We start from the raw sequence: 24253 nt of genomic DNA, 5'->3' as shown, positions 1-24253 counted from the left end.
TGATATGAACTGGAACATTGATGGATGAAAAGTCCATTAGCAGAAGTCTGACAGCTCCTCAGCTTTTAACCTTGTTACATGATCTTCCTCAGTGGATGGAGTTGGGACTGAAAAACACCACACACAGCATGAGAAACCCCACTGGGATGTCACTCTGTATGTAATACAAGCATCAGGCCACTAGAGAGCAGTACACAGGTGAATAGCAACTGTTTAAACACTGACTTACAGGACTGAAAGTAGTGTTATGAGAAGTCGTAATGGTGAGTCCAACTTTTAACAGCTACACACGTAGCCTGAAGTTGTTGATCCACTGTTTTAACAGCTACATGCAGTACCATCCATCCACTCTCTTCTGTTTATCCAATTCAAGGGCTGGAGCCTATCCCAGCTATTATAGGGCAAGAGGCAGGGTACACCTTAGACGTGGTAAAAAGTGATTTTGCCACATGTGTTTGTGTTTTGTGTGACATTAAAGGAAATAAAATTTGGCATGTTTTATTAAGGATGGAAAGCCCCCACCCCTGGTTAATATTTCTATTTGTTGTAATAAAGTTTGTAATTAATAAATGTAGTTATTTCAAACTCAAATCTGTTTGGAAAAAGTCAGCTTTGTTTGCTTTTCTCTGTTCATTGGTCTTTATCTGTATGTATATTGATTAAAGTTTGGGTAAAAAAGTTATACTACCTTTCTTTAAGGTTCCATCTTACTATCACCTCGAGAATATTTCAAGGATAAAAGATCTGATGTCTCAACAGGACCTGGAAAAACTAGTCCATGCATTCATCTTTAGTAGGCTTGATTAGTGTAACAGCATATTTACAGGTCTACCTAAAAAATCAGTCAGACAGCTACAGCTTATTCAGAACTCTGCTGCTCGAGTCCTCACTAAGACCAAAAAGGTGGACCACATCAGTCCAGCTCTGAGGTCTTTACACTGGCTGTCTGTCCGTCAGAGGATAGACTTTAAAGTTCTGATGCTGGTCTATAAAGCTCTGAATGGTTTAGGACCAAAATACATCAGTGACCTCCTGACCCAGTATGAACCTTCCAGATCCCTCAGGTCATCTGGATCCAGTTTTTTTTATCAGTTCCCAGAGTCAGAACCAGACACGGAGAAGCTGCATTCAGCTTTTATGCTCCATATATCTGAAACAAACTCCCCGAAAGCCTCAGATCAGCTGAAACACTCAGTTTATTTAAATCCAGGTTGAAGACTCACCTATTCTCAGCTGCATTTGAATAAAGCACCAAATCCGCACTGTTTTACTTTTCAGCTTAAATTTCAAAACTTACATTTTAACTACTGATTTTATCTACCTTTCTTTTTTTTCATTTTAAATCATGCTTTTATTTGTTTTTGTTTTTTAATGTGTCTGAAAAGCCCTTTGAATCACCTTGCTGTTGAATTGTGCTATATAAATATACTTGACTTACCTTGCCTTGACTTTATAGAATGGGTGGAGCCAGAACTTCGACCTTAATTTGATTATCAGGAGTTTAAGTGGGCGTGTTTCCTAAATCAGCAGTAGTTGTTAATCAGCTGACGGGTGAACAGGCTGTGTGAAGGTAAATTTGGGAGTCTGCCGAGCTGATCTGTGGCGTAGTGGAGACAGTGTCATCTCGTGGTTTATTTTACAGAAACACCGAGGTACGATATCAGGCTGAATACTTTCGTTTTTTAAAAATTATTATTATTTAAAGAATTTCAAATATGAAGTGGTTACACACTTATTACAGACTGAAAGTCATTTTGATCAGTAAGACTGGAACAGAGCTAAAATTAAAAAAAAAAAAAAAAGTTCCACCAATTGATGCCAGGAAGAGAAGTCGGAAAACTTGTTTGAATTAAGAAACTTATAAACATAACTCTGTCATTCAGGCACAGAGAATCTAATGAGTTATAATCAAGCAGCCTATTCATGTTTAAACTCGCATAAGACAGTTTTTATTTGTTATTCTTTCAGCTGTAGTTAAGATTAGTGATGTGCGGATCGATACTGAAATATTGATTCCTCCGATACCAGTCATTTATGTTCTAGAATTGATTCTCATATTAAAATATCGATATTTTAGTAATTTAGGGTAGATTTGTAGTTTATCATTAACTGGAACACAGTGGAAAGAAACTATATCATTCAGATTGTCTACATTTGAAGGAACTACTTCCTCTTCTGCCTTTCACAATCATATGCAAAATACGGCTGTATAAATGTGTAGCAGCCCTGGCCTGCGCACTCACAACAATGACTGATTGTAAATGGAGTCATGTGTGGACGTATTTTACCTCCACAAACAGCTGAGACGTGGTTTGCGATACATGTGGCAAGACAGTGAGGTGTTGTGGCAACATCACTAACCTTGTCAAATACCTCACAGAAAATCATATCACAGAATATGAAGAGCGTATGTTGAGGCGAACTGAAGAGGAGGAGTGGACAGGGACAGGTGCTGCTAGGGCGAGACAGACGTCTCTCGCGGAGTCCTTTAGTGCTGCAGGCAGGAAATGTGTTCAAATAGCGCACAACTTCAGTTTTTTTATTTCTATATGATAATTCTGCATTGTCAAGCGATAAGAACAAGTAGTCTAATGTCCTGTAATCATTATGAAGCTATAATTTGAGATACAAGAAACGATACAATAAATAAAATACGTTTTTGTACAAAGTATCGGATCAGTATCGTCGATACCACCCTGAATTTTACTTGGTATCGGATCGGAAAGGAAATCAGTGGTATCGCACATCACTAGTTAAGATAGTATTTAATGGCCTGAGAGCAATCAAACAATTAATGCAACAACATGATTCAAATGTAGGCTTAGTCTACCTGCAATTAATATCCACACGTACAGAATGGGGATTAGGCATTAGGGGGTTTGTAAATATAGATGGAGATTTCAAATAGTTTAGTAAAGGGTTTTATACATGTATACAATTATTTATGTATTTATTTTTGTGGGTACACACTTGTGCGAACACACTTTGAATCGTCTTACGGTGTATTCCTAATAGTATTTAAGCACATGTGGTCTTAGTGTGGTGCTGGTGTTGTTGGGGCTGAGTTGTGTTGGAATCTGTCTGTGGAGGGTGATGGCCAGAAGTGTTTGTCTTGTTGTCTGGTGGAAAAATAAATGTGCTTCACTTTCAAAATGCCTCCTACCTGGGCCCGTCCACCAAGCTCACACCCAGGAACCACCAAAGCTCAAGCTGCCATGAACTACAAACTGTTGGAACACCAGCGTCACCGTCTCACTGCTCCAAAATCAACAGCTTCAAGCTCGACTGGAATTTGTAGCTGCCCACATAGACAAGCCAAATCGGTTTAATTTCAATTCAATTCTGTTTTATTTATACAGTGGAAAATCACAACAACAATCACCTTAAGGCACTTTATATTGTAAGGTAGAGCCTACAACAATACATGCAGACAAAAACCCAACAATCATATGACCATCTATGAGCAAACACTTTGGCAACTCCCTTTTAACAGGAAGAAACATCCAGCAGAACCAAGCTCAGACCGGTTGGGGTGAGGGGAGGAAGACAGGACAAAAGACATGCTGTGGAAGAGACACGGAGATTAATAACAAGTATGATTCAATGCAGAGAGGTCTATTAACATATAGTGAGTGAGAAAGGTGACTGAAGAAGAAATACTCAATGCATCATGGGAATTCCCCAGCAGCTTACACCTATTGCAGGATAATCAAAGGAGGATTAATGGTCACCTGATCCAACCCTAACTATGTGCTTTAGCAATCTGGAGGAAGGTTTTATGGTCAAATGAATCAAAGACTGAGCTTGTTGGACACAATGACAAGAGGCGGATTTGGAGGAGTAGTCTGCTGTCAAGCATGGTGGTGGTGGCATCGTGCTGTGTTTTGTTGCCAGTGCACAAAGTGGGTGGAATATTAAAGGAGGACTACCTCCAAATTCTTCAACTTCACCTCAAATCAACAGCTAGAGGGTTGAAACTTTGACACAGTTGGGTGTTCCAACAGGACAATGACCCCAAACACATCAAAACTGGTTCTGAATGCATAAAGCAGTCTAACATTGAGCATCTGCACTGGCCTCCCCAAAGCCCCGACATCAACCCTATTAAAGACTTTTGGTCTATACTTAAAAGCTGAATCTGAGCCACAAAACCAACCAATTTTAATTAACTTTGTTTCCAAGAAGTGTGGTCAAATATCCAGCCAGATTTATGCCAGAAGCTTGTTGATGGCTACCAAAAGAGTCTGGACAAATTACAACTTGCTAAGGGACATTTAACCAAATATTAGATGGGCTATATGTCATCACTGAAGACGCTGATTTCTGTAACAAAGGTTTTCAATTTAAAATATGTTATTAAAAGAATATTTTCTAAGTCAGGTTAAAAAGGAATATAATTCTTTGAGTTTGAAATAGAACAGATGATAGCAAAATAGGATGTGGATTAGTGAAGAAAGGTGAACAACAACGTGACAATCCCCGCACCGTGGCTCCCGTGGCGATTTCTCTACAATCCCACAGAGTGCTCGTGTCCTTGGCGTGAATCGTGAAACTCCAAATCCCAAACTGTACAGTGGCCCTGCTCCCCTGAAATACTCCGTTCCCAAATCCTGGCAAGACAAAGTCTTCACTATAAAGCCGGGGATGTACTGCTGAGTAAACTCAGTGATCCAGGGTTGACTGAAGCTCAGCCCCACAGTTAAGAAGGAGACTGCCCGTGATGATAATCAGCTGATAAACAGACACATGGGCAGGGCGACCAGCGAGGGCTGCCAGCTCAAGATAAACCCAAGAAATATTGACAAGCCCAAAAAACACATGAACCCTGGGTCTGGCCATGACAGGCTTTCGTCCCTCCTTTGGTTAATATTTTTATATGTTTTTAATGCATATATGTATTTATTTTAAAGCCCAATCTGTTTAGAAAAATTCACCTCTCATAACTTTGATTTAATTGTACACTTTTGAAATCTGTGGTGGTGTTGAATCAAACCTTTTATTTCTTTGTTTTTGTTTTTTTGCTTGCTTGCATTTACATATTGTGATACTTACTGAACCTCTGTTGTTGCTTTGTTTGCTTTTGTCTGTTCATTGACCTTTCTCTCTACGTATGTTTATTAAAGCTTGGGGAAAGAATTATGCAACCCAGAATGGGTTGGAATTGATAGAAGGGGTGGAGCTGCAACATTTCAACATACTTTGAACCATATTTGTTTGCAACCAAGGACACAAAAAGTCAAATAAGCATACTGAGAAACTACCTGGGTTTATTTGCAGGGAAGCCCATTTTAAGTTATAGTAAATGAATAGAAAGCATAACCTTCCTGTCACTTTTCTTTCAGAGAGCCTTGAACTAATTTGTTGAAGCAGGCATGGAGAGTGACTCTGAAACACACAGTGGTGAAGATACTACTCCAGATGACTGGTAAGTCTGCTGTCTGTTCTCCTACGTGTGGTGAAGTTTACCTATGACTCTTTGTGTTTTCATTGACTGACTGTGTGAAAAATTTGCAGGATGGAATTGGCTGATGCCAGTCCAGATGCCAGTCCAGCCAACAGTCCTGCTGCCACACGGAAACCCTCAGAAAAAGAGGATTTTAAACTGTCCCTGATCACCTGGAATGTGGAAGGGATTTATGGGGAAAAACGTTCAGAGCGTGCCAGAGGCCTGGTTAAATATTTAAACTTGTAAGAAGGTGTTACACTTTTCACACTTTTAGGCATGAAAATGTTGCTGGAGATGCAACATTTTGCTAAAGGCTACATATATGTGACAGTTAATATTATAAAAGTAAATCTTTGTAAATGCAGATACAACCCTGATGTGGTGTTCCTGCAGGAGCTCATTCCCTCTTATGTCCAGTTCTTGAAGAAACGGTTTGTGAGCTACCTGATGATTGAAGGTACAGTATGTCAGATACAGGTAGGAAAAGTACAGATATGAATCATCAAATGGTGATTAATGGCTGAATGCAGTTGAACTGCTTTGGTTTCACGTAGTGTCACACATGAAGAGAGCTGTTAGGGACTCAATATTAGTAACATCTGTGTTCTTCCTTTACTGTTTTTATAAAACCTGACTGTTGTACCAACACTACCAGATTATTACACAGGCCATGGAATAAACTTTGGAGAAGCTCAATATTTTGGGCCTGTTTTGATTTTCTTGATTTTCACTCACATCCAGCACATACTGTATGTACTGTTACTATGATGGATCCTCCAGTTTCAAATTATTCAGGCTCTAAACACTCAGTTTCGAACCAGGCTCAGACCTGTTGGGGTGAGGGGAGGAAGACAGGACAAAAGACATGCTGTGGAAGAGAGACAGAGATTAATAACAAGTATGATGCAGTGCAGAGAGGTCTGTTAACACATAGTGAGTGAGAAAGGTGACTGAAGAAGAAATACTCAATGCATCATGGGAATTCCCCAGCAGCTTACACCTATTGCAGGATAACTAATGGAGGATTCAAGGTCTGGTTCCACAGAAGAGGGGCTTGAAAACTGAAGGCTCTCCCTCCCATTCTACTTTCTTTTTAAAATAAAATTACTTTTTAGGTACAACAGCATGTTATTTGCGAAACTTTGAACATACAGTACTTTGCTGTTCATTATTTACAATAGTCCACAAGATAACAGAAAGAAAGAGAAAACAAACAAACAAACAAAAAACCCACACAAATATACAAATAAAATTTATAAAGGACATTCGGTGTACAGTTAACTATGATAGCGATGTAGAGATTTGTTACCAAGACATGATAAGGTGATTATTTTAAATGTTTCTATGTACATTAGAAATGGCTGCCACACTAAAGAAATTTGGCGGTTGAACCTGCCAGTGTATATCATCTTTTCCAAATGCAAAAAGCTCATGAGCTCTGCAAGCCACTGTTCATGTGTGGGAGGAGCTTCCTGCTTCCATCTTAAATGTGTAAGGTACCTTGCAATGAGTGAAGCAAAGGCTATAGAATTTGAATAGTATTTTGGCAGAGTGACGTTTTGAGGTATCACTCCAAAGATTTATAGCAGAAGGATCAAATTTAACATTGTGTATCTCTGAAAACTCCCATTCTACTTTTAAATACTCTATGAACAACAAGTCAGTCTGCAGTGTTAGAGCGAAGTGCTCTAATAGGGTGATATGGTACTACAAGGTCATTAAGATGAGATGGGGCCTGATTATTTAAGACCTTGTATGTGAGGAGCAGGACTTTGAATTCAATTCTGGATTTAACAGGGAGCCAATGAAGGGAAGCCAAAACAGGAGAAATATGCTCTCTCGTTCTAGTCCCTGTCAGTACTCCTGCTGCAGCATTTACTTAACTGAAGGCTTTTCAGGGAGTTTTTAGGACATCCTGATCATAATGAATTACAGTAGTCCAGCCTAGAAATAATAAATGCATGAACTAGTTTTTTCAGCGTCACTCTGGGACAGAATATTTCTAATGTTAGAGTGTAATATAACCGTGGCAGACCTGGCAAACTATTTCTGCTTTTCAGCGTTAACTTTATTTACACACTGGTCGCTGTTTACAAACACACACGGCTGCAGCTTTCCAGTTGCCAGCCAAACACATACTAACAACAACACTGGAATTCAGGACCCAGCACACTAACCCGACGAGGCGTGACTGCAGATGCCATGCAGCGGCACCGCCGCCGATGCCCCGCCACATAGAGATATTGCGCAAATGGAAGAAAGCAGTCCTACATATTTGTTTAATATGTGCATTGAAGGACATGTCCTGGTGAAAAATGACTCCAAGGTTCCTCACAGTGTTACTGGAAGCCAAGGTAATGCCATCCAGAATAAGAATCTGGTTAGATACCATATTTCTAAGATTTTCAGGGCCGAGTACAATAACCTCAGTTTTATCTGAATTTAGAAGCAGAAAATTAGAGGCCATCCAGGTCTTTATGTCTTTAAGACATTCCTGCAGGTTAAGTAATTGGTGTGTGTTACCTGGCTTCATGGATAGATAAGGTTGGGTGTCATAGCATAGCAGTGAAAATGTATGCTATGCCTTCTGATGATACTACCTAAGGGAAGTTAACAGAATTGGTCCTAGCACTGAACCCTGCGGAACTCCATAATTAACCTCAGTGTGTGAAGAGGACTCTTCATCTACATGAACAAATTGGACTCTATTAGATAGATATGATACAAACTACTGCAGCGCGGTACTTGTAATGCCTACAGCGTGCTTTAATCGCTCTAATAGGATATCATGGTCGACAGTATTAAATACTGCACTGAGGTCTACAGGTTAGCACAGAGATAAGTCCACAATAAGATCATTTGTAACCTTCACTAAAGCTGTTTCTGTGCTGTGATGAGCTCTGAAACCTGACTGAAACTCAAATAAGCCATTCCTCTGCAGATGATCAGTTAGCTGTTTGACAACTACTCTTTCAAGGATTTTTGATATGAAAGGAAGGTTGGAGATTGGCCTATAATTAGCTAAGACAGCTGGGTCTAGGGATGGCTTTTTAAGTAAAGGTTTAACTACTGCCAGCTTGAAGGCCTGTGGTACATAGCCGATTATTAGAGATAGGTTGATCATATTTAAGATTGAAGCTGTCATGGTCTCTGTGTATCCTTGGTGGACCTAGGTTTCAGGCTACATGTTGTTTTTAGTTTGTGTCTCTCTCTCTCCCTCTCCTGTCTCTCACCTGTCTGCCTGGGCGGAGCTCAGCTGGGCTCGCGCCCTTGGCCCACGCACCTGCTGGGAATTCACCTGATTACCTGGACTCCTGAGCTATTTAAGCTGAGGACTCAGAAGGCTTCTTCGCTGGATCGTTGAGTTACTCTCGTTCTCGGACTCGTCTGTACCCCCGATCTGTTTCCCTGGTGGCGTGGCGTGGCGTGGCGTGAAGTGAGAGTGAGTGTGCAAACAAACGTGTGGGAAAACAATACAAGAGGAGCGAGTGAGCGGAGCGTGTTTGGAGGCAGAAGAGTGCCGAAGCCAAACTGGGAAGGAGCGAATGAGTGGAGCATGTTTTGGACTTTCTCCCCTTTTCCCCCTGGACCGTTGCATATCCCCTGCCCTGTACACTGTATATACTTTCACGTGGTGTTTTGTAAATAAATTGACGACTGCTATTCTAGTTCAGCTGGTCTGCGCCTGAGTCCATTTTCGCCTGCGTGACAGAAGCATTAATTAATGGCAGGACTTCTTTGAGCAGTTTTGTAGGAATGGGGTCTAAAAGACACGTTGATGGTTTGGAGGAAGTAATTATTGAAGTTAACTCAGAAAGATCAATTGGAGAAAAAGAGTCTAAATGAATATCAATTGTACTGAAAGTAGCTGTAGATAATGTTACATCTATGAGACGATTATGAGTAATTTTTTCTCTAATGGTTAAAATTTTATTTGTGAAGAAGTTCATGAAGTCATTACTAGTTAACGATAAAGGGATGGTTGGCTCAACAGAGCTCTGACTTTTTGTCAGCCTGGCTACAGTGCTGAAGAGAAACCCAGGGTTGTTCTTATTTTCTTCAATCAGTGATGAATAGTAAGATGATTAACATTATTAACAAGATAATCGACCTCTGTTGGAGTAGCGTTCAGGTAGCTGTTCTGCTCTATGTTGGTACAGGGCATTGAAGATGATAACAGTGGGTCGATTATATTCTTAAACTTCTATCAGGCTTCATCAGGCTTTCAAATCAATGAAAAGTCTGTCTTGGTCTTTGTTTGATTAATAAGCAGGTTTTTGAAAATTGCTGTTTCGAGGATTCTAATAGTTAGCCTGGGGGTGCTGATTCATTTGTATGTACTGATACTATGATGGATTTTCATGCCTAAAGATAATAAAAATACTTAAGAAAAAAATCTGTCTTGAGGTTGTCATAATTCATGCATGAAAGGGTTCATTTTAATAATAAGCAGGAATTATAATACAATATTTACTTTTTCACATTTTTTTTATGTATTTATTTATTTTTGTTTTATGATTTAATGTAAAATACTCAAAAAGTAAATGATGCTGATTTCTTAATGTTTTTTTAAATAATTTTTTGAAACCAACTTCCAGACAAGGTCTGGAAGAAGATTCAAAATGGTGATACAGTCAAATAACTTGAAGGGATGACCATGGAATCTGAGGTTTTTAGAAATAGCTCCAACTTCTGTAAATCTGCAATTCCCTTTTTTATCCCCACCGAGTTCCTGGAACTTTCCGATTGTTCTGATTACTGGTAAATCCAAGGAGTTCTGTCAAGTAAATAGTCTGTGTAGGTTCTCAGGTGTCCAGGACTTGGTCATCTAAAGAGCTTGGAAAAAAAGTGATTGGACTTCTTTGAATTTCTTGAAGACCCTTCACCTCTCATCCAAGAGGCTTCTTTGGTTCATCATGCCTCACTATCATAGCAGCAGTGTATTCACTGTGATATTGTGTGCTTCAACAGTTATTATGTGCAATCTAGCCCATGATCATTGGTATACATGAGAACCTGCCTTTCAAAGGGGGGTGGGAGGTAAATCAAATTGTTAAAGTTTATAAATATCTGTGTACACATACAGTATGCACATGATATTTAGGCTTGTGTGCATCAGGATGCCTTGACAAAAGATGTTTTTTGAAGGGGAACCAAAGCTTAAAAGTCTCCATCTTCCTCTTGCCTTGTGTTGACCAGGTGGTGAGAAAGGTTACTTCACAGGGATGTTACTGAAAAAGTCACGAGTCAAATTTGTGGAGAGTGAGATAGTAGCTTATCGCACCACCCAGATGAATAGAAACCTGCTTGTCGCTCAGGTGTGTGCACCATAATCTGATATTTTCTTTGTGTGCATAAGCTCTGCTGAACATGATGCTCAGGAACATTTTTCCTTTTCAAAAATCAGGTGATCGTCAACGGTCAGAAGCTGTGCCTGATGACATCCCACTTTGAGAGCTTTAAGGCAAATTCTAAAGAGCGTATGAATCAGCTGCATGTGGTGAAGCGGAGGTTTAAACATGCACCTGATGATGTCACCGTTGTGTTTGGGGGAGACACAAACCTGAGGGATGCGGAGGTCAGACACTGCTCCTTCCACTCACATACAGCCTGTAATCTTGTAACAAGTAATCACAGTAACTCTTTTCTCTGGACCCGTCTCAGGTGACCAAGGTGGGCCTGCCTGCAACTGTCTGTGATGTGTGGGAGCGACTGGGCAAGCAGGAGCACTGCCGCTACACGTGGGACACCACTACTAACACCAACCAGAATATTTCTACAACTGCTCGCTTCCGCTTTGACAGAATCTATCTCCGCCCGGCTATCAGACGTGGAGTCCCTCGTCTGGCCCCTGATCACATGGCCTTGGTGGGGCTGGAGAAGCTGGACTGTGGCCGCTACACTAGTGATCACTGGGGAATCTACTGCACCTTCTCAGCAGAATAGAACTACACAAAACACCCAGAAACATGACAGTTAAGCATTTTATTTTAGATCAGCTGCTCTTTAAATCAGAGTAATGCTATGCAGGAAGATGTTCTTATTGCCTGTAAATTATTTATCTTAATTTAATCAGTTTTATCCTCTAATGTGTGTCTGCTTAAGTGTTTTATGTGGTTAAAATGACAAAAATATGAATACAAAATGTGAATATGAATATGGAAAGTACCAATAAATTATGTCTGCTTTGTTTTAATATAAACTTACATTGATGGATGACAAGTCCATTAACAGAAGTCTGACAGCTCCTCAGCTTTTAACCTTGTTACATGATCTTCCTCAGTGGATGGAGTTGGGACTGAAAAACACCACACACAGCATGAGAAACCCTACTGGGAAGTCACTCTGTATGTAATACAAGCATCAGGCCACTAGAGAGCAGTACACAGTTGAACAGCAACTGTTTAAACAGTGACTTACAGGACTGAAAGAAGTGTTATGGGAAGTCGTAATGGTGAGTCCAATTTTAACCACTACACACATATGATGGGGGTAGGGGGACTCTCTCCCTTGTTCAACACTCCAGGATACGACGACGAGGAGAAAACCTCAACCTGCACGCAAGGAGGGCAAGGGTCACTGGGAGAAGCCACAAGGAAACTCTTGAGAAGTCAACTAAGTAAAGAGCCAGGGTTTCACTGACAAAGTAGTTCAACATTCCAGCGATAAATGGCTGTCCATCCATGCCTTAAGTAGGAGCTGTGATTGCTCATCTTCCACAAGTGGGAAACCAGCCACAGGTGAGTTGGGTGAAGAGTGCAGCCCAGGGATGATCCTGCTCACAATACAGATGGGGGGAGAGAGAGAGAGAACCCACTGGGGTAGCCAGGGTCCTGACAGGAAAAGTAAGATAGCCTCAACTTCGGGGTACACAAATTTATAAAAGAGAATGTGCTTCTATCTCTTTGGTCAAAAAAAAAAAAAAAAAAAAAGTTGGGGAGGGCTGTGGTTTCCAGTTTAGCCCCACTTATTGGCACACGAGTTGGTCCCAACCGCTTGGTGCTCTTCTCCTCTTCCATCGAGTGCAGCTTCACCTAGGGATGGAAACCTGCCTCTCCTGTCACTGTCTGACTGTCTCTTCTCTCTCTCTCTCACACACATACTGGCCTGCCTCTCCCTAACGTGTTATCTAGTTTCATGCATCTGAGGCAGCATCTACCTGTGAGAGCTATTGTTTTTCAACCTTGCTCTGGTTCACTCCCACATTCCTGCACACCGCCTTCCACTAAGTCTGCACAAACAACTCTCAATTAATGTGAATATCTAAATTTTCTACTTGTTTTATACTTGAACAATGCAATTAACCATTAAAGTGATCTAAAATTGGTTACAGTGCCCATACCATTTGCCAGCACAGGTTTTGTAAGCCAAACTTTTCTAGTTCTCACATTTGTGGCTCACAATGACCTGATATCATTCATGAGGGATACATTTGACATATATATCAAATATTATAGGCCAACAAGTCATTTACAGCAGTTTAAAAATGGACAGTCACTTTTTGGTCTACACCTCTGTTTCAGGTTAACTAGTTATATTTGTTAAAATAATCCACTCTGCGAGTTCCAGATGTTGCATCCGCAGATTTGTCATTTTCACTGAATGGTGGTCTCTGTCAGCCAGTGTGCTGTTTAGTCAGGCTGTTCGCTCCTGACTAAACTGTGACTATCACCAGTTTAAATGGGCATGTTTCCTAAATCAGCTGACGGAGCGAACGTATGGAATTAAGTCTTTCATCTGTAAATCTTACAGTAAAATCTGTTGGGCTGATCAGTGATGTAGTGGAGAAACTATCCACTCATGCTTTATTTTATAAAGCTGTCATTCAGGCAGCTGAATCAAACCATTAGATTCAGGCACAGAGAATCTAATGAAATAATAATAAAGCAATCTATTCATGTTTAGATTTGCATAACACAGTTTTAGTTTTTTATTCTTTCAGCTGTAGTTCGGATGCTGTTTAATGGCCTGAGAAAAAGGAAACAATTAATGCAACAACATGATTCAAATGTAGGCTTAGTCTACCTACAATTAAATTGGTTGGTTTCGTGGATCAGATTCAGCTTTTAAGTATAAACCAAAAAGTCTTTAATAGGGTTGATGTCGGGGCTTTGGGGAGGCCAGTCCAGATGCTCAATGTTAGACTGCTTTATGCATTCAGAACCAGTTTTGATGTGTTTGGGGTCATTGTCCTGTTGGAACACCCAACTGTGTCAAAGTTTCAACCCTCTAGCTGTTGATTTGAGGTGAAGTTGAAGAATTTGGAGGTAGTCCTCCTTGAATATTCCATCCACTTTATGCACTGGCAACAAAACACAGCAGAGCACGATGCTACCACCACCATGCATGACAGCAGACTACTCCTCCAAATCCGCCTCTTGTCATTGTGTCCAACAAGCTCAGTCTTTGATTCATTTGACCATAAAACCTTCCTCCAGACTGCTAAAGCACATAGTTAGGGTTGGATCAGGTGACCATTAATCCTCCCTTTGATTATCCTGCAATAGGTGTAAGCTGCTGGGGAATTCCCATGATGCATTGAGTATTTCTTCTTCAGTCACCTTTCTCACTCACTATATGTTAATAGACCTCTCTGCATTGAATCATACTTGTTATTAATCTCTGTCTCTCTTCCACAGCATGTCTTTTGTCCTGTCTTCCTCCCCTCACCCCAACCGGTCACGGCAAATGGCTGTCGCTCCCCGAGCCTGGTTCTGCTGGATGTTTCTTCCTGTTAAAAGGGACTTCCCAAAGTGTTTGCTCATAGGTGGTCATATGATTGTTGGGTTTTTTTTTCTGAATGCATTATTATAGACTCTACCTTACAATACAAAGCGCCCTTTAGGCGACTGTTGTTGTGATTTTCCAGTGTATAAATAAAACAGAATTTAATTGAAATTGTAAATATTTGGCTTGCCTATGTGGGCAGCTATAAAACTTCAGCAGAGCTTGAAGCTGTTGATTTTGGAGCAGTGAGACGGTGATGCTGGTGTTCCAACAGTTTGTAGTTCATGGAAGCTTGAGCTTTGGTGGTTCCTGGGTGTGAGCTTGGTGGACGGGCCCAGGTAGGAGAATGATTAAATCACAACTCCAAGAGGCATTTTGAAAGTGAAGCACATTTATTTTTCCAACAGACGACAAGACAAACACTTCTGGCCGTCAGCCTCCACAGACAGATTCCAACACAACTCAGCCCCAACAACACCAGCACCACACTAAGACCACATGTGCTTTAATACTATTGGGAAAACACCATAAGAAGTTTCTTATACCCACAAAAATAAATACATATATAATAATATACTTATATAAAACCAGTTAATAACTATTTGCAACCTCCATCCATATTTATACTTCCCTAATGCCCAATCCCCATTCTGTACATTAAATTAACTTGTTGCCAAGAGGTGTGGTCAAATATCCAGTCAGATTTATGCCAGAAGCTTGTTGATGGCTACCAAAAGAGTCTGGACAAATTACAACTTGCTAAGGGACATTTAACTAAGTATTAAATGGGCTATATGTCATCATTGAAGACACTGATTTCTGTATATTGTGTACATTGCACACTTTTTAAACCTGTTGTGGTGTTGTATCAAACCTTAATTTCTTTGTTTTGTGATACATGCTGAACCTCTGTTGTTGGTTTGTTTGCTTTTGTGTGGTCATTGGCCTTTTTCTGTAGCTATGTTTATTAAAGGTTGGAATACTACTATGAATCAACATACTATGAATCATAGTATGTTGACATGCCTGGGTGTATTTGCAGCCAAGCCCTCTTTAAGTTATAGTGAATGAATAGAAAGCATAACCTTCCAGTCACGTTTCTTTCAGAGAGCCTTGAACTAGTTTGAAGCCGACATGGAGAGTGACTCTGAAACACACAGTGGTGAAGATACTACTCCAGATGACTGGTAAGTCTGCTGTCTGTTCTCCTACGTGTGGTGAAGGTTACCTATGACTCTTTGTATTTGAGCTGACTGACTGTGTGAAAAATTTGCAGGATGGAATTGGCTGATGACAGTCCAGATGCCGCACAGAAACCCTCAGACAAAAAGGATTTTAAACTGTCCCTGATCACCTGGAATGTGGAAGGGATTAATGGGGAAAAACTTCCAGAGCGTGCCAGAGGCCTGGTTAAATATTTAAACTTGTAAGCATGTGTTACACTTTTCATACTTTTAGGCATCATTTGGGGGAAATGTTGTTGGAGATGCAACATTTTGCTAAAGGCTGCATATATGTGACAGTTAATATTATAAAAGTAAATCTTTGCAAATGTAGATACAACCCTGATGTGGTGTTCCTGCAGGAGCTCATTGACCCTTATGTCCAGTTCTTGAAGAAACGGTTTGAGAGCTACCTGATGATTGAAGGTACAGTATGTCAGATACAGGTAGGAAAAGTACAGGTATGAATGATCAAATGGTGATTAATGGCTGAATGCATTTGAACTGCTTTGGTTTCATGTAGTCTCACAAAGGTGTCAACGCTCAGGCTATAAACACTTGAATTTCTTGTATTTTTTCTAGAAGTAGTAACTCTAGTAAGGCTGCTTGAAGGGGGAGGAGCCATAACAGCTTGTTTCAGACTGTTTTGAGTAATGAATCATTCAAAGCTGTCCTAGTAGAGATTTAAAACAAATACATGGAGCTGGAGATGAGTGGAATAAATCCCACTATAAGCCCACTATCATAGCAGCAGTGTATTCACTGTGATATTGTGTGCTTCCACAGTTATTATGTGCAATCTAGCCCATGATCACCTGACAAAGGATTTCCTTTGAAGGTCTTTGCCTTTAAAAGTCTCCATCTTCCTCTTGACTTGTGTTGACCAGGTGCTGAGGAAGGTTACTTCACAGGGATGTTGCTGAAAAAGTCACGAGTCACATTGGTGGAGAGTGAGATAGTAGCTTATCGCACCACTCAGATGATGAGGAACCTGCTTGTCGCTCAGGTGTGTGCAAAATCATCTCTGATATTTTCTTTGTGTGCATAAGCTCTGCTGAACATGACGCTCAGGAACATTTTCCTTTACAAAAATCAGGTGATCGTCGACGGCCAGAAGCTGTGCCTGATGACATCCCACCTTGAGAGCGGTAAGGCATGTTCTAAAGAGCGTATGAATCAGCTGCATGTGGTGAAGTGGAGGTTTAAACGTGCACCTGATGATGTCACCGTTGTGTTTGGGGGAGACACAAACCTGAGAGATGCGGAGGTCAGACACTGCTCCTTCCACTCACATACAGCCTGTAATCTTGTAACAAGTAATCACAGTAACTGTTTTCTCTGGATCCGTCTTAGGTGACCAAGGTGGGCCTGCCTGCAACTGTCTGTGATGTGTGGGAGCGACTGGGCAAGCAGGAGCACTGCCGCTACACGTGGGACACCACTACTAACACCAACAAAACTTTACCCTTTGTCGCTCGCTGTCGCTTTGACAGAATCTACCTCCGCCCGGCTATCAACCGTGGAGTCCCTCGTCTGGCCCCTGATCACATGGCCTTGGTGGGGCTGGAGAAGCTGGACTGTGGCCGCTACACTAGTGATCACTGGGGAATCTACTGCACCTTCTCAGCAGAATAGAACTACACAAAACAACCAGAAACATGACAGTTAATCATTTTACTTTAGATCAGCTGCTCTTGAAATTACTGTAACGCTATGCAGGAAGATGTTCTTATTGCCTGTAAATTATTTATCCTTATTTAATCACTTCAATTTAATTCATCCTCTAATGTGTGGTTGCTTAAGTGTTTTATGTGGTTAAAATGACAAAAATATGAATACGAAATGTGAATATGAATATGAAAAGTACCAATAAATTATGTCTGCTTTGTTTTAATATAAACTTACATTGATGGATGAAAAGTCCATTAACAGAAGTCTGACAGCTCTTCAGCTTTTAACCTTGTTACATGATCTTCCTCAGTGGATGGAGTTGGGACTGAAAAACACCACACACAGCATGAGAAACCCTACTGGGATGTTACTCTGTATGTAATACAAGCATCAGGCCACTAGAGAGCAGTACACAGTTGAATAGCAACTGTTCAAGCAGTGAGGTTTTTTTTATACACTTACGACTGAAGCTCTTGATTAGCAAGACTATGAAAACAACCCATGTTTTAGAGGAAGGTGAACTGCTCACATCAGAAAACATCAGACAATCTGCAATTAACTTAATCTTCTAGATCATTTCCAGGAAGAGCAGACACGGATATAAAAACGGGTTGACCTGATCTGTTCATGTGAGGAGTCATGAAATGCAGGATGATAGGACAGACAGACTTGACAAAGCAATAAAACAAAACAAAACAAAACAAAACATATATAGCCTTTATTGTTGCTAATGCAGATCCAGAATATAAAATACCAAAGTCCAAAGAAACAAATAAGAAATCAGGAGGGAAGGCTCTCGGGCTTAAACACAGCCAAACTGAGGTTACATATACAGACAGAACAGGTAATAAGGCAAATGGAAACATCACGGTAACAAGACATAAAGACAATACCAAAAGCAGTCAAAGCACAAAAGATCAGTGACTATCAGAAAAAAAAAGGAGTTAGCGTAACAGGGACTCACAGAGATAAAGATTTGACAAGAAGAGGATACAAGGGAGTCCCAATAAAATTTGTCAAACCACAAAATCTTAAACAGAAGCTCTGGAAGTTCTAAAAGCTCAAAATGACCCAAAATATTAAAAATAAAATCGGCCACCAGAGGAGTGGTGTCCTGTACAGCATCACTAGCACAGCATATCAGAAGCTTATTTCCAGCAGGCCACATAGAATTGCAGATGTTGTGAAGCAGTGTCAGCTCTATATTTGTTTAATATTTGTTTGCCAATAACATCCTTAAAACTATTTATAATTGTTCTATTCTTGATTCGATTCGATTAGTCGTCACAAAAGCAGTTTATAACTCAAATAATGAATTGCTTTTTGGCATCTAATCTGAAGTGCAGACAAGATGTGAACATATGTATATTCCACATATGCAGACATGTATACACAAACAAACTACAATGTTTACAGTATCTACACGAACATATATATTTTTATTGTATGAAATGTATGTCATTAAAAACACATTGAAAAAGTACTAAAACTGATGCGGCAAATCATATCAAATTAAACATTTGTGTCACTGCTAAAACTTTTAGCTGTGACTGTATGAGAAATGTGTTTGTGTGCAATCGTTTACATGTATTTGTCAGTGTGGCCTTGCGCACAGGAATTTGCACATTTTCTGAATTTACGGAAGTCTGCTTTAATGGTGTAATCCCAGTATGAGGATGAGATCGTAATATTTAACTCAATGCATAAGCTGACTTTTTTACATCCATCTGTAAGACATTTTAACACAGTATGTGTTTTCACTCACTCTGCTTTAGCATGTTTAAACCTGCCTCTGCATCCTTGCGAGTTTCACTTGTGGTTGATTGATATTGCTCGGTGCCATGATAAAATTGTACCAACGATTTTTTAATAATTAAACCGTGTCTGCAGCAAATGAGGACAAAGGTTGTGCTAAACATGACATATTTGCTGCCTATTGGTAATTCTTATCAATAACCCAGCATAACATAGTAACAGTAGGCCCAAAGGATTAGTAAAAAAAATAACTATAGCATTTATAATTAAAATTGTAATAACATCTGCTTGTTTTTACCTTTTTTCTATATAAAATAATGTTAAATATCTGATTTGAAAAAGGTGTCTTAAGATGTTATCCTATCCAATGAGTTCCTCCCTGAAGCCAGACGTAATCTGTCTCCTCGCACAGCCTGTCTGGACGCACCCCCCCACCCCGCCACTTCTCCCTGTAATACAGCCTCTGAGTGCATTTCTCATGTTTGTTTGGTGAGCAGTCAGCACAGTTTTTATATCACTGCCACACAGTGAGGAAAAGCTGACCTCAGGAGAGGACACAGATGTGACTTTTCCCTGGGAGCAGCCATCATCAGAAAAGGCCTCCCACCCTCGTTTGTCCCCTGGTCCCTGATTAGCAAGGACACATGGACCAAATACGTCCAGCTCTGCTGAGTTCATCTGAAGCCTGCAACACAAACACTTCAAGACTAAACATCCTCTTCTATTGAAGCATTATGCAGATTTTTTTGGTTTTGGAGTTTCATGTAATTCAAATCTCTCTAATTCCTATTTTTTGTGCAAGTATTTGGGAATTGGGTTGAAACCTAAAATGATGAAAACTTTTCATATTGCTGACCACTTTAATTCCCAAGCAACACTTCATTAGGAAAACCTTGCTAGTTCTGGGTTGGACCCCGTTTCCCTTTCACAACTGCTTTAATTCTTCATGGAACACAGTCCATATTGACATGATGGCATCATACAGTCAATCTACTGCTCCACCTCATCGCAGAGGTGCTCTGTTGGATCCTTTTTAGACCATTCTCTGTGAAACCTGTTGTTACACACAGCACTTTGGTCTGTGGGACTTGCAATACAATAATGTAATGTGAAATGGAACAAATTGTTGAGTAATCTTTATGTGTTTCTATTCATAAACTTAGACATAACATTCATAATAACATAACAACAATAGGAAATTCAATAGAAACTAATCAAACATTATGCTAAAATTATGAGCTTTGTATTACATGCGTCAAAACAGCAAACTCTGACAGGCCAATGGTGCAAAAGACGAGTGGGACCATCAGGCCTTTTACCAACATACCGTTTAAAAGCCACATGATGGCTGTAAGTATGAAGAACGTGTCCAGATTTTGCAGCAAAACACATGCTACAATCCAACAAAACCACATTTAACACATAATAACAGCATGCCTCTCCATAATAAAAGAGTGCGGGGGCTGTACTGACTTGTCACCCACTGAAAACATTTGGAGCATTATGAAATGACAAATGTACAACAACTGGTGCACAGTCCTGTTAAACAGCTGAAATCCTATTTTAAAACAACAAAGAGCAAACATTTGGATTCCAGCACTACAGCAACTGGTCCACAAACAGCAACGATCACGTCCCAACATTTTCTGAAACATGTTTGTGATGGCTGCAGTTACAGTCACAAACAGCGGGAATATCTACCAATTCCCTTCCTTTTTGTGTCTTTGTGGGCTGATCAGCCACTGTTTAAGTTTCCCCTTGGTCTTGTTTAAGTAGTTCAGTTTTTTTGAGTCGGTAGTATTATTTGTTGACAGCTTTCTGTTACTTTGTTACAATTTCTGTTACTTTGATGTCTTTTATGGGCCTAAGATTCAGATTTTCTGTATAATTTATCCAAGTTTGTTTTGGGGGGTTAAATAAAAAACCTTTTTTAGGGACTTTAACCTGTACCTGACTTTCCTTCACTGCTCGGTCCATCACAGTGTTCCTAACATTAAATTCAAATCAAGCATTTTAGGAAGGTATAAAAGCAGGATTCTAACATTATTAAAGGATATGATCTTTTTTTTTTACTCCTGTGAAACGGTTTTTCTATAAAGTATCAAAATTGATCATTAGACCTGTTCTGGACCAGCAGAAGCACTACTGGGTGAAGTTAATATGATTTAAGCAGCTATTAGGGGAACAGTCTACCCAAAGCTAAATGCAGAAAAGAAGAGCACTGTCAGCTTTTCTATTCTGCAACTGCAATGTGTACGGTGCAGCAGAGTAGTGCGGTGTCACACTTGAGTACAGAGAAGAAGATCAGCATAAGGTCATCTACTGTACAGATGGAGGCAACAGCTGTCAGTGCCAAGAAAGTGGTCACATGATCTATCCCTCTGCCTCGAGGAGGATCCTTCTGCCAGAGGCCTATCATTTCCCTCCTCCACAAATCCATAAACATCCGCACCATAAGTTTCTCTCTGAAAGCCTGCATGGACGAATTCCAAGATCATCTCACAGACTCTTGTATTTCCTTCCCTGTTGTCGAACACCAACAGCCTCTCAGTATTTTTGGAGCTTTCCCTCCAAAGCGCAGCCCCTCGTAGAGAACGAGGCCTTTAATTTGAGGCCCGTCAAATTGAATGTTGTTGGTTTTGTGCAGACGTGTTCGTGCGCTGGCGGAGAGGCTCTGGGATGGGGTTTGTCCTTCGAGGTGGGGTTACATGATGATGGGTCTGACACGGATCTGACCCGAGCCTGGAAAAGACTGCGCGAAAAGCAGCAGACGGACGTGCGCTGCAGCTCCTGATAACAGATGGAGCAATAAAATGCAAGACCTGTCAGACGTGTTGCTGTTTGATTGATAGAGTTTGGCTCAGCTTGTACTCGCTTTTTATATTTTTGTTGAGCTGGGGATGTGAGCAGATGGCTCTGGGCTGCTTTTCCACTGTATGAAGTTGCATGTGGTTACATGGGCACAGCACTGTTTGCAAGCACAATCTATCTGAAGCACAAACACCCACCTCTCTCTGTGCACATAGGTACACAGAGAGGTGGTAGATTGTCACAGGCAAGGCAAGGGCACGTCTAAGTGGTACTCCACTCTATATCTCCACCGCCACCACCACATCCATCACGACTTCACTTCAAAATTGCTGTGACAAACTGCCCTAGAAGCCAGTATTATGCCTGGCCGTACAGTTCTGCTTCTGCTTCTGCTGCTGCTGCTGCATATTTGAGCACTGACGGTTATTTAGGGGATAGCAAGATAAGGGGAAATCTTCTGAGTAAGAACATTTCCAAGACTCTCAAAGGGTTAGGAGATGAGGCTGGGTCATATCTGGAGAGTCGTGCTCGGATTTAGGATGGAAAAAGGCATTTTACTAAAAAAAAAAAAAAAAAAAAAAAGAGCGTGGTAGCTCAACAAAGACGGTGACAAGTTGAAAAATAAATCAGCAGCAGAAGCTTTCTGACACATTTCTGTTAAAACATCTGCCATGTAGTCAGAGTTTTCCACTCAAACCAGTTCCCTTAAAGTGAAGACAAACAAGGACAGTTATTTACTCAGTGTTACATAACGCATCCTGACCTGTAACAGACAAGGACAACAAGTTTGTGTATTTAAAGTCTCAGTGGTTTACTGTTACTCTTCTATAAGCGACACAAAAGACAAAAGCAGTGGTTGAAATATTCCAGGCTTCAGTCTCTATGGGACAACTTCAAAAATACCATATATTTCCCATCATGCAACTCTGTGTTGTGTTTTTATTTAACTGCATTTAACTGCATGATAGAATAAAATATTTTTTGCCTCTGTACAACACTAAAATGAGTTTAAAATCAAGTAAACAACATCCAGTTGAAGTGCAGACGTTCAGCTTCAGTTCAGGCAGTTTAACATAAGTGCTGAATCAACTATTTAGGAATAAATGGCCCTTTTAAACACAGTCCCTCATTTTCATAGGCTGAGAAGTAACTGAACCAGCCACCAACGTATGAAACGCGAGGATTGTCTTTAATACTTGGGTGAAAATCCCGTCAGTCACCAGCAGAAGTGCAGAACACATGCAACAAATGCTGCGTTTCCTCAAGATGCTCTGCAAGACCTTTACTTGTTTGTGGGTCTCCTTGGCTTCAGTTTTGTGTTCAGTAATGGAATAGCATGCTCTGTTGGAGTGATATCAGGTGACTGACTTGGCTATTGAAAAATATCACATTTCTTGGTCTTGAGACTCTTGGGTTGCTTTCGCAGAATGATTTGGATTGACGTGTGCAAAGAATTTAGCTGAGACCTGTGTGAGCTCCTTTACATGTCTCCTGGTAATGTTTAGTCTGTCCTTCTTGTTTTTTGAGTATAACCATTACCAAGGCATCTCTTAATTGCAGGCTTTCACACTGATCTGCCCACTTCCGCAAGTCTGTTCTTGACTTGAGTAGCAGCTGTGAAGTGGTTTTTCTTAAAACATGGAAATAATTCTGTGATCACCCACTTTAATTCTCTTCTGTGGTCTTTCAGGTGTTTTGGTGTTGCCGAGCTGGCCAGTGCATTCATTATTTTTGAAGAAGAAAGTTGATTTGGACACTTAGGGTTGTAATTTCTCTTCTGGTTTCTCAGACTAATGATGACTTCCTGCACTTGTACCAAAATCACTTTGGACCTCATTTTGAGAATTTCAGTGAAAAGCAGCAAAACGCAACTTGAACACTTTGCATGATCTTTTAGCTGTACTGCTTATCAGTACGTGCCCAGTTATTTTAGAGCCTCTGAAAATGGACTATGCATCAAAATTGCTTTAATTCCTAAAATTAATTTCATTCTTTTTTTAAATTCCTTGAATTAAAACTGAAACTTGGTACTTAAAACACTGGTTGACATAAAATCCACTGTGGAAAAAAATGTTTTGTCCAAATATTTGTGGCTCCAAGTAATTATGAACATCACCTTGGAGGACTAAAAGAGGTCATCTTGCAAGAAAACACTGGAAACCTCAACTTAAAATAAATAAATTCAGGAGTTTGTTTTGGTTGTGAGGTTTGATTGGAAAAAAAGAAGCAGAAGGTTATAACAAACTGACTGGTTTTATTTTTTCTTTCATAAATAACACTGAACAAGCATCGTACAGTGATAAATAACATTTATACACTGTAAAATTCTCTGTATTACAAAATACAGTATATGTGTAATGCACTTGATACAGATGGGGAAGTATTACATTTCATAGCACCACACATGACCCCATTGAACCTTTAGGTTAATGATCCTTCACTCTATATAACACCTGCATCCCAAACTCAGGTCTTGTATGGGTGTCTATGAAACATAGTTCCCTTAGGAATCAGTTGTTGCATAACTATGTCTAAAGTTAAGTAGAGCCCACCTAGGAAGAACCAAAGCCTTTAAGTGTAAAACTAAATTTTTGCACAATCTGAGTTCCCAGGTGAGACG

At 40.2% G+C, this 24253-nt stretch overlaps 2 protein-coding genes across 7 annotated transcripts in view; both read left to right on the top strand.

Moving 5' to 3' along the window:
• Positions 1-11425, top strand: part of LOC116328415 (tyrosyl-DNA phosphodiesterase 2-like) — a 42153-nt gene extending 30728 nt beyond the window's left edge. The window contains exons 1-7 of one of the 4 annotated variants that reach the window (XM_031750205.2): positions 1536-1652; positions 5343-5425; positions 5515-5688; positions 5812-5903; positions 10646-10764; positions 10854-11024; positions 11111-11425. In XM_031750205.2, coding sequence (XP_031606065.2) covers positions 5373-5425; positions 5515-5688; positions 5812-5903; positions 10646-10764; positions 10854-11024; positions 11111-11392 — 891 coding nt within the window. In that variant the 5' untranslated portion in view covers positions 1536-1652; positions 5343-5372 and the 3' untranslated portion in view covers positions 11393-11425. Of the gene's footprint in view, positions 1-1535; positions 1653-3574; positions 3594-5342; positions 5426-5514; positions 5689-5811; positions 5904-10645; positions 10765-10853; positions 11025-11110 lie in introns of those variants that run through there. The other 3 variants (XM_039605244.1, XM_031750214.2, XM_039605243.1) reach the window with 3 other exon arrangements.
• A 633-nt stretch (positions 11426-12058) lies between these two features.
• LOC116328428 (tyrosyl-DNA phosphodiesterase 2-like) lies at positions 12059-19680 on the top strand. 3 transcript variants are annotated; one of them, XM_031750227.2, is made up of 7 exons: positions 12059-12186; positions 15281-15360; positions 15450-15599; positions 15731-15822; positions 16284-16402; positions 16493-16663; positions 16750-19680. In XM_031750227.2, exons 2-7 carry the CDS (start codon positions 15308-15310, stop codon positions 17029-17031), a joined length of 867 nt encoding a protein of 288 aa, XP_031606087.2. In that variant the 5' UTR covers positions 12059-12186; positions 15281-15307; the 3' UTR covers positions 17032-19680. The 3 variants fall into 3 exon arrangements, with proteins under 3 accessions (XP_031606087.2, XP_039461185.1, XP_039461184.1); XM_039605251.1 differs by lacking the exon at positions 12059-12186 and adding an exon at positions 14195-14213; XM_039605250.1 differs by lacking the exon at positions 12059-12186 and adding an exon at positions 14249-14511.
• The last annotated feature ends 4573 nt before the right edge of the window (positions 19681-24253 follow it).

The sequence above is a fragment of the Oreochromis aureus genome, linkage group 22, assembly GCF_013358895.1.
Source record: "Oreochromis aureus strain Israel breed Guangdong linkage group 22, ZZ_aureus, whole genome shotgun sequence".
Taxonomy (NCBI): domain Eukaryota; kingdom Metazoa; phylum Chordata; class Actinopteri; order Cichliformes; family Cichlidae; genus Oreochromis; species Oreochromis aureus.
The sequence above is the reverse complement of the archived record's forward strand: the minus strand, read 5'-3'. Positions and strand labels throughout refer to the sequence as shown.

Bases quoted from the DNA above. Each gene is read 5' to 3' on its own strand.
- LOC116328428 (XM_031750227.2), top strand. From the start codon at position 15,308: ATGGAGAGTGACTCTGAAACACACAGTGGTGAAGATACTACTCCAGAT. The intron at 15,361-15,449 runs GTAAGTCTGCTG...AAAAATTTGCAG, and splicing joins GATACTACTCCAGATGACTG to GATGGAATTGGCTGATGACA. The intron at 15,823-16,283 runs GTACAGTATGTC...TGTGTTGACCAG, and splicing joins GAGCTACCTGATGATTGAAG to GTGCTGAGGAAGGTTACTTC.